Source organism: Seriola dumerili, unplaced genomic scaffold (genome assembly GCF_002260705.1).
Source record: "Seriola dumerili isolate Sdu_G_001 unplaced genomic scaffold, Sdu_1.0 BDQW01002177.1, whole genome shotgun sequence".
Lineage (NCBI taxonomy): Eukaryota > Metazoa > Chordata > Actinopteri > Carangiformes > Carangidae > Seriola > Seriola dumerili.
In genome coordinates this window covers 222,046-234,385 of record NW_019176432.1, presented here as the reverse complement: position 1 = coordinate 234,385, position 12,340 = coordinate 222,046, and the positions used below count along the sequence as shown (strand labels likewise).

The following is a 12,340-nucleotide window of genomic DNA, read 5'->3' as shown; positions in this document are numbered from 1 at the left end:
GTTGGCTCTGTTCAGCCTGTGTGCTGGGAGCTGTAATGAGAGCTGCAGCCTCTTGGGGGAGCTAGTGAGTCTTTGCAGATAAGAGCAGCTGTTTCAAACTGATAAAAAGGTATTGATTATAACTGATTGCCTGTTGTTTGTGAACCTAAAATGATCAGGATGTCTCAGTAAGAGGTGAATTTAATACTTTTTTTAATCTGGTTTTACTTTGTATTTTTAATATCTGTTGTCACTCAGAGACTGAGAGTCTGGGGCCGGTCGCTCAAAACAGTTTCCTCAAAATAAAAACAGTTTTCTCCTTAAGTTTCTCTGATAAGTTCACCTCAGTATTGAAGGTTTCCTCCTCGTCTGACAGTCAGGAGTCACTTACAGGAATTGATTTCTGCTCTATAGATCTGATCAGCTGTCAGTTTCTGATTCGTGATCACTCCACCTTCCTTTCTTCTGGCCGACTCACAGGTGAGACGTTCACAGGCGTCACAGCTGCTAATGGCATCAAACAAACGGTCTCCACGGAAACAGTAGGATTTTACAGCTGTGAAATCTCTTCCACTGCTGTAAATTTCTTTTTTCCTGAACTAAGAAAACCTTTGAAGAGATTCTGTGCAGCTCGCTCGGCTGAGGAGACATTAACTCTTAAGTGTCGGTGTGTTTCGTGGACCGGCCCGATGAAAGCTTCAGATTTCAGCCTCAGTCTCGTGTTTCAGGCTTTAAGATCAGAATCTCGTGAACGCCGTAGAAGTCCTCAAACTGAAACGTGTCTGTCAGCTGACGGGCCCGTGTGTCGGCCGCTGCAGAAGGTGCTTCCTGTGACCTCCGTCTCCGACACGCCGCACAGCTAACGTCTACTTCATGCCAAAAATACTGCATAGATAATACCATGGAGATAAAAATAAAAAATCGTGTGGAATATAATGTAAAAAACAAACAGAAAATTAAATACTACTACAGTATATATACAGTGGTTTTAGAAGTACTTGTTGTGCTGGTGCACGTTGACCACGTGCATGATTATAACCACAGTTTTTAAAAATGTCAAAATCATATAACTGTGTGCATAAACATAAATACTAATAACTCATAAGTTCATCTGTAGTGTGGTTCAGAGTACAGTAACAGAGGAACAGAAACCTTGTATCTCCACACACTGATGAGGTTTTGACACTTGTTTTGTTTTGGTTACTGAACTGAACTCTGGGAATGTTTTAGAATCAGACACAAACTCATCGTGACGCCGCCGCAGCTGCACGATCAACTGTGTGATGGAGATGTGAGGTTTCTGCAGGACGCCGATTAACACACAAACAACCTTCATCCAGTCCGTCAATAAAAACAAATCCTTCCGCCTCCACAGGTTCTTCTTCTTCTTCTTCTTCTTCGCTGTGCAGTGACAAAATAAGAGCCTTCACTTCCTGTCTGTCAAGAGTCAAACATCCGAGGCAAAGACCATGAGAAACTTTGTACTAAACACGTATGAAAACCACAGAAGAAGAAAAGAGGTGAGAGGAAATCCAGCTGTTCGTCACGGAGGTTAAACGTGTGTTTGGAGTGTGAAGCTTCGACTGAACATGATTCTGTTTGAAGTTCATTATTTAAAATCTAACTAGTGTTTATGTGGCGGTGATGTGAGGACAGATGTGGATCGACACATCTGGACGATCAGTTAAGAACAAACATGTGGCGTGGGGGGGGGGGGGTGCTGGCGGGACGACAGGTCGTAAACACTCTGTTTACGAGACCCGCTCGGCTTGTAATCAGCTGATGTGACTGTATCCAAAACAAACACGAGCGTCAGCGTTTCCACCTCGACGCAAAAACACTGAAGCTGAAGAGACAAAAAAACCTTCAGTCTCATTGATCTGAAATCACGCGGGATTTCATCACTTGAAGTTTTATTCTGTCTTTTATCGCTTCTTTTAGTTTTCGTGTCGTGATGCGACGCATTTTCATTTCATATTCAAATGTATTTGTGTCGTGTTTTAATGACACTGTGAATTATATTAAATCATGTTTTTAAATATATTAATCTTCACGTCGCCTGATGGAGAGAGTTTGTCTTCGGGTTCGGACTCGTTGGAAACACTTTGTGACGCTGGTGAAACAGATATTTCTGACGTCTCCCGTGTACGACCTGTTGCTATGACGCCGACAGGAAGTGGTTCGACTTTAAACACACGACGTATTTAAATCAGGTGACTGGCGATAAATTTCCCATGATCCCTGCCTCTTGCTGCTCGCTCTCTGCCCGTCAGGAGGCACTGGGGTGGTTAGACGTTACTGGTTTTGCTCTTGCTCTTGGCCCCCCCCGGGCTGCTCTTACTCTCCGACTTCCTGCCAGGTGAGTTCTGACAGGTGGGCAGTTTGACAGCAGAGCCCGATGGACCGCCCCCACCCCCGCCGCCGCCGCCACTGTTGTTGTTGTTGTTGTTGTGATTTGTGTTTCCGCTCAGCGTCTCCATGATGGAGCGGAACGTCCCAAACGGACGCTTGCTTTCCGAGCTTCCTGTTGGAGTCCTCTCCTTCCCATGATGCCCTTTGGTTGGCTCCGCCTCCTGACTGGAGCTCTTGTGGACCTGCTCGTCAAAGGTGACCCTCAGTTTGAGGTTCTGGGACGTCTTCCTGCGAGACGACGGGGACTTCAGGGCGCTCTTGGGGCTGGTGGCGACCTTCTGGCCGTTGGCGGCGTCGTGGAGGTCGCTGGAAGCATCTGGCGTTTTGCCGTCTGCGGCCTCGGGGTCGCTGGAGGTGGGGGAGGGGTTATAACCGACGCTGTCGACCGACTTGGAGCCACTAACAGAAAACGCCTGCTTCCTCTCAGCTGAGGAAGAGGAGGAGGAGGAGGCGGGGAGGTGCTTTCTCATCATCAAATGGAGGTGGTTCGACACCGGATCCTCCTCTGTGATTGGCAGGTGGGACGGCCTATCAGGTCGCAGAGTGTTTGAGGGCGGGGCTCCTTGGTTCTTTCCTTCCTCTGGCGGGTAACCGTCTGAATCCGACTCGCTGAGGGAGCGCTGCATGATCTGCTTGAGTCTCGCCAGTTTGAGCTCTCTCCTCTCCACCAGCCCCGTCCTGCGGCCCCCGGGGGCCCCGGCGCCGCAGGGGCCCTCTCTGCTCAGGCCGCCCGACAGAGGCAGCCTCTCCCTGGGACACAGCGTCTCCGGCACGTCCTTCCCCAGCAGCTGCCTGAGCACAGAGTCCTGACCCACCCCTCCCTGACGGACCAGCCAGTGACCGTCACCCGGAGTCCCCTCCGCCGTCAGCATCATCTCTGGCCACGCCTCCACTGAGGGCTGATGGGAGCTGGAGTCCAGAGAGGGAGACAGAAGGTGTTCCTTTACTCTTACATCGTTTTAACGTGTATGTTAATTATCACACACACACCCTCCCTCCCTGTGTGTGTGTGTGTGTGTGTGTGTGTGTGTGTGTGTGTGTGTGTGTTGCCTGGGAGAGCGGGAAGGCGTCCCCTCGGCCTTGTTGGGCTCCATGACTCTCTGCAGTTGTTTCTGTAGAGCCATCCTCTCTGTTGCCTGTCTGCACGACACACACACAGACACAAGGTGTCAAGGTGAAGAAAACAAACGCACAAACCTGCTTCACTTCCGAGAGACGACGAATCAGAGCATCAGAACATCAAACAACCGACACCCGCAGAGTTAAAGTTCTCCGGGGGGGAGTCAGGGGGTGCGACAGAGACGGACAGTAACTACAATCACCGCCTCACCGCTGTATCCCTCCGCCAACCAGGAAGTACGGTCACTCTCTTTCCTTCCTGAGTCACAGAGCTGATTAATGGCCAGAGGTGTTTTTACAGAACATTATGATGTCACAGTGAGGTTGACCTTTGACCTTCATCATTTTATCCTGATAGACAAGTTAAAGTTAAATTGTGAGTTATGACCATAAAGATGTTTTGTGAGGTCACAGTGACCTTGACCTTTGACCTTTGACCTTCCGACCAGCACAAGAAGAACCCAAACCCAACTGTTTGGTAAAGATGTGAAGAGGAGAGAAGCTGCTGCAGGAAACTGTGTTTCAGACTCTGAACATATTGATAACATTAACTCCTTTAATTAAAAACAATAAAAGTGTTTAAACTGGAAACAGTTTGAATCAATAGAATCAATAATTCAATCAACATTTTAAAAACATCTGTAACATCTGTAACAACAGTCATGGTGACGCAGACTGTAACTACAACAGTAAAAACATTGTAACTTACTCATTCAGCTGCTTGGTGAGTTTAACGACCTGCGAGGCCAAAGACATGCAGGTTTCCACGACGACCAGGTAACGAGCGCAGGTGGTGTGTCCCTGCCGCTCGGCACTCTGGGAAGGCCGCTCGCCCTGCTGGTTCTGGACCGTCACGTTAGAGCCGTACTCCACCAGAGTCTGAACACACACACACACACACACGCTAACGTTATTATATCCCACACACACACGCACACACACACACACACACACACAGTGCAGGTCTGCTTGGCTCTGCTGAAGTAAAAGCAGATCATTAACCATCAGTATTTGGACTGTGGGACTGGCTCGCCAACAGGAAGCAGACAGGACTGATAACATCCGCCTCTCCTGCAGCGGGGGGGTGTGTGTGTGTGTGTGTGTGTGTGTGTGTGTGGAAAACACTCTGCAGGGAAACAAGCTTCAGAGGGTGAAACTCAGTTTTAGAAGAAGTGGATGTTTTGTCTTGGTAAGTCGGAGCAGAGAAAGTGAAAGCAGCAGAACACCATCGTCGCCGAGACGATTCACAGACGTCGACCCCTCAGGGGACTAAAGGTCACTAAAGGTCACGGGATATTTTATTTCTAATCTTCATTTTTTCTTACAATAATCATTTGTAGTTTATCATTTTCACAATATACAAAACTTAAACATTTACTTTAATCACAGATGACAGAACTTTAAACTAAAATATATGAAAACAGCAACGACTTTACCAACTACAGAACAGCTGACGTTAGTTTCATGAGCTGGAAACGTCTTTAAACTCCTGATTCAGAAGAACAGAGAAGAAAAGAGAAGAAGAATATAAGAAGAAAGAAGTGATAAAAAATCTGCATGTCGGATGGTGTTACCACGGTAACAGCAGGTTGCTGAGGCGAAGTGACGGAGGGATGGTTAGGCGGATACCGTACGTACCTGTATGCAGGTGAGGTGTCCGTACTGAGCCGCCACGTGCACGGCCGTGTTTCCGTGCTGGTCGACCTCGTCCAGAGAGATCGCCTGTTCCTGCATGAACTGAAGCAGCCACAGCAACACCTTCTCCTGCACACACACACACACACACACACACACACACACACACACACACACACACAGAGTTTACATTTGCTTTGAATCACATGATGAAACGTGACAGGAACACATCAGCTGCTCTCATTTAAAGACTTCCCTTCTCAGGGACTTGTGGACTTGTTCATGTATATGTGTGTGTGTGTGTGTGTGTGTGTGTGTGTGTGTGTGTGTGTGTGTGTGTTACCTGTCCGTAGCGGGCTGCGTAGTGGATCAGACTGGGATGTTCTCTGGTGCAGCTCAGCTCTGCGATGGCCTCCGTTTCACTCACCATCCACCTCACACACTCCAGATGACCGTTCTGAAACACACACACACGCACACACACACGCACACACACACACACACACACACACACAGTTGTAAATCAGTCATCCTGTTAATCTGCGTGACTAAACAACAGTCCTGTTGATAAAAGCCAATCAGGAATCAGCACACAGCTGCCCAGCTTGTCTCGAGATAACACACTTCCTGTCTGGCAGCCAATCAAGAGCCTGGTTTCCACTGCAGGGCAGAGAAAACAGGAGCTGATACACAGGTTTACATCAGTTTATCAGATGTATGACATCACTGAGCAGCTGCCAGCGGCCAATCAGAGGGCTGCATTTCCTCGTGAAGCAGATTTCTGAACAAAGACGTCGAGCAGCAGCTCAGCTTATTATTTTTATTTTATCAATGATTCTTTGAGACGTTTTAAACTTGTAAACACACACACACACACACACACACACACACACACACACACACACACACACACACACACACACACACACACCTTGACCCCCAGGCCTGCGGGGGTGAGCTGCTGGTTGTTGCGCTCGTTGAGGCCGTCCTCCCCCATCAGAGAGGTGAGGTGCTGCAGACAGTCGGCGTGACCCTGACAGGCCGAGATGTGCAGCAGGTTGTTCCTGTCCTCGTCTCTGATCAGCTCCAGGTTGTCTGCTGCCAGGTGAGGCTGGAGGAGGGGGAGGAGTGAAGAGGGACAAACAGGAAGAGAAGGATGAGCAAGTAGAGGAAGGAGGTGAGGAGTAGGGAGAGAAGGAAGAAGTGGAGCAGTACAGGTAGAAGAGTAGAGGAAGGAGGTGAGGAAGAGGAGGAGAAGCAGGAGGAGGAGAAAAAGGAAAAGGAGCAAGGAGAAAGATGTGTTGAAAGGAGAGGAGGAGGAGCAGCAAGAAGACAGGAAAGAAAAGGGTGGATGAAAAACAAGAGAAACGGAGTCGGAGGAGGAGAAGGAGGATAAAACATCACATGTGGTTCTGCTCTTTGATTGGTCAGTGTTTCAGCGTGGCCCCTCCCCCACTCACCAGCAGGGAGATCTGTCCCTCTCTCACGATGTTGATGATGTTCTGGTTCTTCTTCGTCTCCTCATCCACCTCCGCTCCTGCTCCTCCACCTCCTCCGAACCCCCTCGGCCCCCCGCCTCCTCCTGCACCTCCTCCTCCTCCTCCTCCTCCTCCTCCTCCTCCCGGTCCGGCAGCCCAGGGCTTGGAGCCGTCCTGCCTGCTCACGCTGCACCCCGGCAGGGAGAACATCAGCCCCGGGCCCCCGGCAGCCTCCACACCCGGCCTCTGGGCCTGGGAGTCTGGGTAGACCCGCGCCGACAGCAGCTTGTCTGGAAGTCACATGACATCACATCACGCCGTCATATTTACTCCTGTTCATCAAGAGAGGATGAGAAAAGAGAGGAAGCAGCGGTGACACACCTGCGTCGGAGAAAGACGAGAGGGAGGACGAGCAGCTGAGGAGTCCGGAGGAGAGCAGCTCCGGCTGGTAACCTCCTCCTGCCGGGGAGCGGTGCAGGTGGTGGAGGTCCGGGTCCATCGACTTGGACTTCCTCAGGTCCGACCACTTCACCGGAGACAGGACACAGTACTGCACAACACGCATGACGACACAGATGTTTTAATTAAAGACACAACACATCACAGCTGATTAAAGCATTCATTCATAAAGTTCATACTTGACACAGAAGCCCAAAGAAATACTGCGTGCTGATTGGCTAAAGGTCAAACAGTTAAATACTGCACATCTGGAGTAATTAAAAGCCTCTTTTCTTTCATGCTTTTATTCTGAAGGCCTTGCACAAGTTTCCTGTCACAGTTTCAAAGGGCTCTGTGTATGTTTGTATTAAAGACTGTGTTTTGTACCGGAGTCTGTGAGCTGCTGCTGCCCAGGCTCAGAGGCTCGTTGTGGGATAAAGCGGAGCTCTTCAGCCCTCCCCCACGGTTCCTCTCCAGGGTGCCCCCCCCCAGGTTGCTCCCCGTCACCGAGCGCTTGTCGTGGGGGACGCGAGGCAGCGTGGACATCTGCTGGCTGGACTTGATATAAGGCACGTCCAGGATCTCGTCCATGTCCAGGTCGTAGTGCTCCAGCTCCCCGAACAGAGCCTGAGGGTTGTTCCCTCCAACCACGCCGACGCCGCCCCCCAGGCCCTTCACCTTCCCCCCCGGCCCGTCCGAGGAGGTGGAGGAGGCGTGAGTCGGCTTGTCGGAGCCGGGGTCGTCTTTGCTGCCCTCCCCCGGCTCCCCCAGACCCGGCCCCTGACCCTGGAGCTTCCCATCAGAGTCTGAGTCGGTCGTCTCTGGCTGGTGTTTGAGAGGGGAGACCCTCTTCACCGGCCGGAACTTACTGTGGACCTCGGCGAGCCCCGTGGGTTTGATTCCCCCGCCACCATGGGAGGAAACGCCACGACTCCAGTTGATGGCTGGAGCTGCGGGAGGAGGAGAGACGGAGGGAGATCAGGACATCGGGCTCTGCACAGTTCTAGGTTCAGATGAGAGGAGGGTAAAAACAGTTCTATCTTCAGGATACTTCAGGTACCTGGTCTCTCCTCAGCCGGACCATCGCTCCTCCTCGACAGCTCTGGGATGCTCTTCAGAGACGTCACAGAATACTGCAGGACCAGAGCGAGACGCGTTAGAGGACCGGCTGTGCACAGCAGTTATATTTAGATATGAGTTCACTGTTCTGTTGCTCTGAGACAGACTGTAGCATGAAGCAGTTAGGTCACAGCTGTGTAATTAAACGCTCAGTTTCCAGTTTTACACACAGAACTGAAGCTAACGCAGCTTCTCTGGACTCTCCCTTCATGAAGCGTAGATCGTTTTCTGCTTCACAGACGTGTTGAATCAACTTCATGGTCAGTCTGGAGGCTGCACTTTGAGCTGCTGTTGAATCTCACTGTGATATACTCAGTGGTGACCCTTGACTCTGGGGGGCCCCCAGGCAAATAAACCCATAGAAGCCCCCCCCCACATGCAGACTATCGTTGGATGCTCCAATTTACAGACATCCCCTAGACGCCTCACATGCAGGCTATTAGTAGACACTACAATTTACAGATGTCTCCTAAACGCCTCACCTGCAGACTATTATTAGATGCAACATTTACAGATGTCCCATAACGCCTCACATGAAGAATACTGTTAGACGCTGAAATATACAGATGTTCCCTAAACACCTCACATACAGGGGATCAGTAGACACTAGCTACAGCACACGTCATCAGGGGCCCCACAGGGGGGTTTGGGGGCAGCAGCAGTGAACTGTTCATTCGGAGTCGGAGTCATTGCAAACTGTGCAACTGCACTGGCCCATCACACACGACGACGCAGCAGCTGGTTAGCCAGCGTTTAATGCTAAGATCAACGCTAACTGTGGTGCTTTGTTTGTGTCACTACAGTTTACTACCAGTCTTATTCACGCAGCTGTATGTGAACATCAGACTCGCCGCCACGGCGTACTGACCACTGAATCATCAGAGAAGTCGATCTCATCCAGGTCCAGGTATTCAGGAGCCTCCATCTTCACACCACATCATCAGCCTCACGCCCAGCTGCAAACAAGTCACACCACAACATCTGTATTATCACAAACACACTTTAATAAAAGCCACAATGTTCTGCTGCGTCCTGAAACACTCATATGATTTTTGGGTCTTAACGTTGCAGTGATATGATCAGCAGGAATAAAACACAGGAAGTAGCTGCAGGAAACTCAGTCCGGTCCTGTTGAAAACGTGTGTTTTCTGTGTTATTGTTCAACTCTCTGTGACTGAAGACAAACTGCAGCTCTGTGAATAAAGAGGAAACTGTGGAAATGACAGAATCCACTTCTACGTTACGGAGGATTTTCCCTCTCGACAAAGAATCTGAATCTAAAACGAGCTGTTTGAACAACGTCAAATCCTGTTTCTGCAGGTTTTAAAGTGTTTAAAGCGCCTGAGCCGTGGAGATCAAAGGCAACAAACAGCGGGATAATCAGCGCTAATCAGAGACCGTGAAGATTTAAAGACACAGCACGCAACCTGGATCAACACGAGACCAGGACCCGACCCTGGTGACCAAAACTAAACTCTGATGACAAATGCTTCATATTTTATGACTCTGGATAAACAGGGATGAAACCTGAAGCTAGTCTGAGTGGAGGAGGGAAACGACCACGAGGAGGTGATTGTAGTTATTGTTTATTTACTTTCTGTAAGACTGTTTAGTCTATAAAACCTGAACGCCCATCACAGGTCGTCCACGCCCAAAGAGATGTTTCCAAACCACGGACTCGTCTGAAAGAGATTCAATTTATATGACAATAAAACTTTGGAGAATCTGGAACTTATGACTGGATATGACATCTCGACTGAAACGTGTTCTTCATCTTCTTCACCAATATTTGGATTGAAAATCTAATTTAAACCATAAAGTTTCAGGTTTTAGACATTAAAGTTCCTCCAGTGTAAAGGTCTGTGTCCATGTGTAGTGTGATTATAGATCAGGTCTAGCTTCTATATTAATACTGTGAAAGTATCAAAGCCTCAGTCCACAGAGAAATGCACACAGCCTGTATTCAGAAACTGAGCCTTAAAACCAGCCGTCAGGACTTCTGGAACTTTGTGATGTCACAACAAAGCAGTCACCAAGCCCCGCCCACCTGGACCCACCATCCAAACCTTGCAGGATTTGGTTTCTCTGAGTGTTTTACCTGAAATCTGCTATATTTTTATTGGATCACCCAGAAAACAGTGAGCCAATCAGAAGAGAGGCTCAGAGCCTCCTCTCTTCTGATTGGCTCACCGACCTGTTGTTACTAGAGCTCCAGAGAGAAGCCTGAGAGAGGAGATGTAAAACTACACTGAGATGGTTTTTATATCTTCTGATGGTTCAACACTTCAAGTAAAACACAGAAGAAGAAGAAAATATGAAGCTTTAAATAAATTCTAAGATTTTTGTTTATATTTTCAAATGAATAAAAGTTGAATTTATGGTTCAATAAGCAACAGAAGGCTGAGCTTCCATGTACGAGCTGTTTTCAGACTGTGTGGGAGTGACCGCAGAACTGAACCGGTCAAAATAAAAACCTCTGATTGCAGCTTTGAGAAACAGTGGAGGCCTGACATCCTTGATAACAACAGTTTAGGCCTGAAACCCGACATCAAAAATAAGACTGGATCAAAAAAAAAAGGAAGGAGGAGGAGGAGGACGTCTGTTCTCTCTGTTTATGTGAACAGCTGACGAGTCCAAATCTTTCCAGGCGGCGAGACACAAAAACAATCTGAGATGAAACGTTGTTTTGGAGGAAAGAGAAGACCCCACTGTGTGTGTCTTCACTCGTCCCTCAGGTGAAGTCACCAGAAATCACCGGAGAAGAAGAAGTCAGTGTGGCGTCACACGTTGTTTCCTGTTTGTTGAACTGGTGTTAAAAATAGAAATGGAGGAGCTGGACCTAGTCGTTGTCTCACAACCACGAGGATCAGCGGCTGCACGCAGCGTCTCTGGAGTCTGAGCTTCTGAGCGAACAGACCATCTTTACTGGTCCTACTGGTTCCTGGAAACAGACTCCCAATCAGAGACCAATTACACTCAATCTAATTCAACCTGTTATCTTTGTTTAACATAGTTCTTCAGACCTGTTTAGAGTTCTATTTAAAGTGTCTCTAATCTAACAGCTTCTACTGTTACCGACATTTTCTCCCTTAAAATGATCAAAACTGAACATTTGAAATGATCCGAGCAACAACCTGCACGTCGTCTCCTGATCAGCAGCTTTACTGAACCCAGCAAAAACCATCATCATCATCATCATCATCATCATCATCACTTTTATATTTTTGTCATTGTAAATCAAATGAAAACTCATTCCTCAATCACAATATATCACATCGTTCTGTATCGTTCAGTAGAACAAAACCTTAATTTAAGGAAACATATAAATAAAACCCTTGAATGTGAAATGTCGTCTATATAAATAGTAAAAAAAAAAAAGATTTAAATCAGGATCCGTTGGATCAAATAAGTAGAAAGTAACTGACTTTTACTTAAAGCTGCACAATCAATTGAAATATCATCAAAATTGCAACATGTCCTCGTGCAATGTCCATCCAGTGTTTGATGAAGGTAAAAATGTGTCACATTGTTGTGTATTGTTATAGTGTGTATTGTTATATAGTTACAGGTATGTGAGGGAAAGGTGAGCGTCACACCTGAGAGACAGAGAATTAAAACAGTGGAGCAGAGTGTCTGGAGAAGTCTCCAGATACAAAGCTGTTTGATCTAATTCATGATTTAATATAAGATCTCCACTTATTAATTATATTAAATTATATTAAACGTTATATTATGATGTTTCCAGAATCAGGAAGAAACCAGCTCAGTCACATTCAGAGTAACAACAGGTTCATTCAAATAAATAAACTGCTGATTAACGAGTCGTTTCTATTCGGAAACAGAACTTTTTAACTTCTACCCTGAAAATATTTACAGTCTAAACTTGTTCTCTCTCTCTCTCTCTCTCTCTCCACCTGAACCACCTGAACCACCTGTGCTGTCATCTCACAGTTTGAGGCTGTGATTCAGATTACATGGAAACCTGATTACAGGCATTAAGACCTGCAGACTGGACGGAGGCCAGTTTAAATCTGATTAGCGTGGCGTGGACGGTGCTGCGGGTTCACTCGGTCATCTTCACTGCGTATCAGTGTCATGGCATTAAACTCTGAGTCACATTTCATCTGCAGCTGCATGAAGAAACTCAGATGGTTGTGAAA

The 12,340-nt window shown here is 47.8% G+C and overlaps 1 protein-coding gene across 1 annotated transcript; it reads right to left on the bottom strand.

Moving 5' to 3' along the window:
* Nucleotides 1-1,748: 1,748 nt before the first annotated feature.
* Nucleotides 1,749-9,117, bottom strand: sncaip (synuclein alpha interacting protein). The gene is made up of 11 exons (XM_022769080.1): nt 9,049-9,117; nt 8,122-8,194; nt 7,449-8,011; nt 7,005-7,173; nt 6,606-6,913; nt 6,077-6,256; nt 5,489-5,602; nt 5,149-5,274; nt 4,220-4,389; nt 3,442-3,531; nt 1,749-3,300 (listed from the first exon to the last, which is right to left on the bottom strand). Exons 1-11 carry the CDS (start codon nt 9,103-9,105, stop codon nt 2,268-2,270), a joined length of 2,883 nt encoding a protein of 960 aa, XP_022624801.1. The 5' UTR covers nt 9,106-9,117; the 3' UTR covers nt 1,749-2,267.
* Between the last annotated feature and the right edge of the window lie 3,223 nt (nt 9,118-12,340).